The 5,588-nt window shown below is 34.8% G+C and overlaps 1 protein-coding gene across 1 annotated transcript in view; it reads right to left on the reverse strand.

Moving 5' to 3' along the window:
* Positions 1 to 223: 223 nt before the first annotated feature.
* LOC112412144 (dachshund homolog 2) overlaps positions 224 to 5,588 on the reverse strand; it is a gene marked incomplete at its 3' end in the record, with an annotated part of 89,844 nt that continues 84,479 nt past the window's right edge. The window contains exons 4-5 of the mRNA XM_024763668.1: positions 2,812 to 2,947; positions 224 to 307 (exon numbers count right to left, since the gene is read on the reverse strand). Coding sequence (XP_024619436.1) covers positions 224 to 307; positions 2,812 to 2,947 — 220 coding nt within the window. The remainder of the gene's footprint in view (positions 308 to 2,811; positions 2,948 to 5,588) is intronic.

The raw sequence follows: 5,588 nt of genomic DNA on the forward strand, positions 1-5,588 counted from the left end.
CAACCATAGGCACAGAGAAACTTTGGACTAATATGTTATTTATAACATCAAATAAACAAGCTTCAGGTAAATATTATTTTTTTACTACTAAAAGAATTTATCCAAAGCCAGTATGGATCTGTTCTGACTTAGGGAAATGTGGATGCAATATACAGCAATGGGATGTTAATTGAGTTAGTATCTGATCTTTATATGTACATCAAATAAGCAAAAGTCATTTTACCTTTATTTTCCCTTTGGAATTTTTTGATGGTTGGTCCATTATCCTGATCAACGATAAGTTCCTCTCTATTGTTGGGCATCATCACTATAAATAAGAGATATAACTGAGTAATTTTATTGCAAAACACCCAAAAGAAAAGCAGAAAACCATTACATAAATACCTATTTTACTCCAATAACAACATGAATTTTATACACTTCTACTTCTGAACAATGAAAAGATTTTTGTTGTTCTGATGATCATACAATTTAAAAGTCAATAAGCTGCTTAATCATATGAATTTTAAAGTATAATTAATACATAGTACATATATAATTTCCAACATATTTTCTTTAAATCATTTAAAATATTTCCTCTTTTGAAATTCATGTACAAATTAGTTATTTACCTCCATAATTAATAATATATTTCCCAAAATGCTTCAGAGAGAATTTTGCACTTAATCTCATGAGTTTAAAATAATTATGAATTTAGTTTACTTTGTAGAGTTTTTGCAAATATATAGCAAAATTAATAGATAAAATATAAATTTCTGGTAACTGTAAGTGCTTCTTCGCAAGACATTTATATTCAAAGAGGAAAAACGTCAATTTCAGTTTATCATTTAATTCTCTTTAGTTATATTTTATTAAAATGTTATATAGCACTATCAATAAAGTACGGTCACTTTAAACCAAAAATCATCAAACCTTTTAATTCACTTATAGACAATCTCACTATCACGCTTGGACAATTGTGGAATGTGCATAGAGAGTATAATTACTGCCGGTGGAATAAGAAATGTTTTATGTTGTCAAGATTTTTTATAATATTATATTGCTTTGGATATAGTTTATTTCTAAGTATGACATCTCTTATGATATGTCTATTACAGAGTATACATATTTCCCTGTGTGCTCTGCTTTTAGCCAGCACTCAATGAATAATTCTCTCTCTCTTTTTCCTCTCTACGGCCCTCCCTCATCAGTACAAAGATTTTCCTAATAGAAGAATGTATGTTTCTTCATTCCTTTATGGTCATCTGGCTACTCCCACAGGTCTTGCTCAGACTCTCTTGAATCTGTTGCACACAATATTGTAACTAGTAGGTTAGTCTGCATCCACAGAAGAGAGTAAAGCTAGAAAACCTCTGTCACCTCTTCCAGGAATTAAATTTACTCCTTTATGGCCAATAGCTACAAGTTCTAATTCAGTGGTTAATTCTGGCTGCACATTAGAATGTCCTGAGAAGATATTGAAAAGCAAAACAGAGCACTCCTTCTAGGCTCTATTCCAGACCAGGTAAATGAGACCCTGAGCGTGTGGCCTGGGCATCCAGATTTGTAAATGCTCCATAGGCGATTATAATGGGGAGCCAGACTTGAGACCCACTGGGATCACTATGAAGCTAAATAGTTACAAAGAATATATAATATTGACAAGCTTAGTGAGACTTGGATGAATTTCCACAAGAGAGAAATCATCTTTGTCCTTCCCCACCACAAATCCAGAACCTAACACCTTCCCTAATCCCTCAAATTCCTTTTATCCCCCATAAAAACATTATTTTGGAGAGTCTTGAAGCAATCACTCTTATGAAGTGTAAAAATTTAGAGTTTACATTAAAAATGTCCCAGTAGTAAGACTAAAAGAAGAGAAGATATTATTTTCCCTAAAGCAAATGGATACTTAGGAAATTGGATTGTGTAGGTACAGAAGATTAATGAAGATTTTACCTAGCTCACTTGGTTCATACTTATTATATACCAAATGAGAATTTGTTATAGCTGAATGCACTGGGTAATATCTGTATACCTGAGTAGGATCAAGCAGCAGGAGATGATAAGTAATCAAGGTAAAGCCACACAGAGAAAAATAGTGCTTATCCTTCACATTTCCTTAGTGCTTTAAATTTCTGAAGTGTTTTTTTCCACATATTATTTCATTTGACCTCATAAAACTCCAGTGCAATAGGCAGAGCAGTAATTATATCCATATGTTAGGTAAAGATACTCATTGTGGTTAAGTGACATACCCAAGATCTCATAGCTAGTTAGTGCCAGACTGTGTCTAGATTCAAGTCTCCAATATGCCAGATCACTGACAATAACATTATAATATTTCTGGAATAGTGTCTGTGGTGTAAGACTTCTGAAACAATAAAAAAGAAACGTAGGAAAAATCATGTTAAAATTTGTGATCTGAATTGCTGAGATTATTGCAAATCATATATTGATTCACTTTTTAATCACTCTTACATGATCAACTGTCCAAAGGATATCTTATCTTCCATTATTCAAAGGGTGCTGTGAATATAGCAAGTGATTTGTATCACACTAGCTGCCAAATACCAGCATATTGAATTAACATATACTCTACAAAAATCCCATCAAATTGTTCCCATGAGATCCAGTGATACAGTAAATGAAGCCCCTTCCAGAGAACAAACTTCTAACACCTTTTTTGTTGTTCATATTGCTTCTGTAATAAAGAATCACCACTTTTCAAAAAGCATCAATTCCCCCAGGTTTTTCTCCCCTCTCTATTGCCTAATGAAGAATTTCCTGAAAGATTATCTTTCAGTTCCTTGCTTCAGGTGAGATACTCACCCATTCTCTCTGAATGGTGATCCATCTGAGAGGGAGAGCTGGACACACTGCTGCTGGGGTGGGAGGAGGTCTGGCTCCCAGGGCGATGACTCTCTTCCAGAGACGGAGCTGGAGAAGGACTCTCTGGGATCCGTTCCTTACACAAAAGGAAACATAAAAGGAAATGTGATCTTGCACAAAGTTTTTCACGTTGGGGGAATCCATAACATTTGAAATGTTGACCTCTCATCCTGAAAGTGCATACATTCATAATACTTGGTCTTAAACACATATCTTCAGACAAAACCATATTTTTTTGTTCTTGGGAAATTAATGGGATATTGTGAGGGTTAAATAAGAGAAAAAGATGAAAAGTCTCAGTGCTATGCCAGATACATGGTAGAGCTCAAGAAAGGTTAGTTTCCATTTCCTTTCCTAGGAAATACATCAAGGATTACGAAGTGAAGTGACTATTGTTAGTGAAAATATGTTATTGTAAGCTTCTACATTGATATAATGTTCAGGCCATAATCTGGAGGGTGAGCTTACTGTCTGAGTAAAAAATCCCCCAAAGGTAAACACCTGGAACCCTGGAATGAAACTTACAAATAGTGGCGCCTGGTACATGTTGTGTCTTTCTGCACTGACAAAACTTATGGAAATAAAATACTTGTGATCTATCAGACCTTAGGAATTCATGTTGAATTTTGCAAACAAAATAGTTTGATAGTCACAGGACACAACGATGGGTTTTGAAACTAACACAAAGACCTATCAATATCAGTTCATTAGTATTGTTTAGATTTTTATAGTTTTAAACTATGAATTTGAATAAAAATAACATTTCTTTTATATATCTCAACAGTAATGGTTATGGTTCTCAGGACTTTTGTGATAATGAATATTGCTAAAAACTCTGAAGTTATTCACTGTGTTTATGCATCACAAACTGATGAATAAATCTGAAAATCATTTAGTTAATTTGATCAATTAAAAAAACACATTGTAGATTTTTTGATGATGGCCATTCTGACTGGTGTGAGATGATATCTCATTGCAGTTTTGATTTGCATTTCTCTAATGATTAATGATGTTGAGCACTCTCTCATGTGTTTGTTGGCAGTCTGTATATCTTCTTTGGAGAAATGTCTGTTTAGGTCTTCTACCCATTTTTGGATTGGGTTGTTTGGTTCTTTGTTATTGAGCTGCATAAGCTGATTATAAATTTTGGAGACTAATCCTTTGTGAGTTGCTTCATTTGCAAATATTTTCTCCCATTCTGAGGGTTGTCTTTTGGTCTTGTTTGTGGTTTCCTTTGCTGTGCAAAAATCTAGAAACAATAAATGCTGGAGAGGGTGTGGAGAAAAGGGAACACTCTTGCACTGCTGGTGGGAATGTGAATTGGTACAGCCACTATGGAGAACAGTATGGAGGTTCCTTAAAACACTACAAATAAAACTACCATATGACCCATCAATCCCACTACTGGGTGTATACCCTAAGAAAACCGTAATTCAAAAAGAGTCATGTACCAAAATGTTCATTGCAGCTCTATTTACAATAGCTCGGAGATGGAAACAACCTAAGTGTCCATCATCAGATGAATGGATAAAGAAGATGTGGCACTTATATACAATGGAATATTACTCAGACATAAAAAGAAACGAAATTGAGCTATTTATAATGAGGTGGATGGACCTAGAGTCTGTCATACAGAGTGTGAAGTAAGTCAGAAAGAGAAAGACAAATACCGTATGCTAACACATATATATGGAATCTAAGAAAAAAATGTCATGAAGAACCTAGGGGTAAGACAGGACTAAACACACAGACCTACTAGAGAATGGACTTGAGGATATGGGGAGGGGGAAGGGTAAGCTGTGACAAAGTGAGAGAGTGACATGGACATATATACACTACCAAACGTAAAATAGATAGGTAGTTGGAAGCAGCCGCACAGCACAGGGAGATGGGCTTGGTGATTTGTGACCACCTGGGGGGTGGGATGGGGAGGGTGAGAGGGAGGGAGATGCAAGAGGGAAGAGATGTGGGGGCATATGTATATGTATAGCTGATTCACTTTGTTGTAAAGCAGAAACTAGCACACCATTGTGGAGCAATTATACTCCAATAAAGATGTAAAAAAAAGACACATTGTAGTGTTTATCCATATATGCAATAAATGTGACTCAGTGATAGATATGCTGGGACAGAGAATGTTTATTCTATAAAATATTTAATTAATCCATAATAAATGTCTTAAATTAAATGTTCTGTCTAATTATGTGTAATTACAACCTCAGTATTCTAATCATAACATTAAAAATTAGTTTGTCAAATATGTGCTTATACATTTTCACAATGATTTTGCACAAGAGGCCCAAAACAGATAAACTCCTTAAAGGAAAACTGCTTAATGCAAAATTAATATTATGAGAGTTAAAGGTTATTATTTCATTAGTGGAAATTAACATTTTGCAATGTCTATCATTGTGGCAGAGAGAATAGTGTCTCCCTGACCCGCCAAAGATGTTTAGTCCATATCCTAAGAGCTAGAGCCTGTGAATATGTTATCTTAAATGGCAAAATGGACTTTTCAGATATGACTGAGAACCTTGAGATAGAGCTATTACACTGGATTATCTTGGGGCAGAAAGAAAAGTCAGAGGAAGATATGATTATGGAAGAATGGTCAGAGAGATAAGCTGGAAAAGGCAAGGAAATCGATTCTTTATTGGGAGCTTACAGAAAGAAATGCACTCTTTCCAGAAGCTTGATTTTAGCTCAATGATAACCAT

The sequence above is a fragment of the Neophocaena asiaeorientalis genome, unplaced genomic scaffold (assembly GCF_003031525.2).
Source record: "Neophocaena asiaeorientalis asiaeorientalis breed wild unplaced genomic scaffold, Neophocaena_asiaeorientalis_V1.1 scaffold525, whole genome shotgun sequence".
In the NCBI taxonomy this organism is placed as follows: Eukaryota; Metazoa; Chordata; class Mammalia; order Artiodactyla; family Phocoenidae; genus Neophocaena; species Neophocaena asiaeorientalis.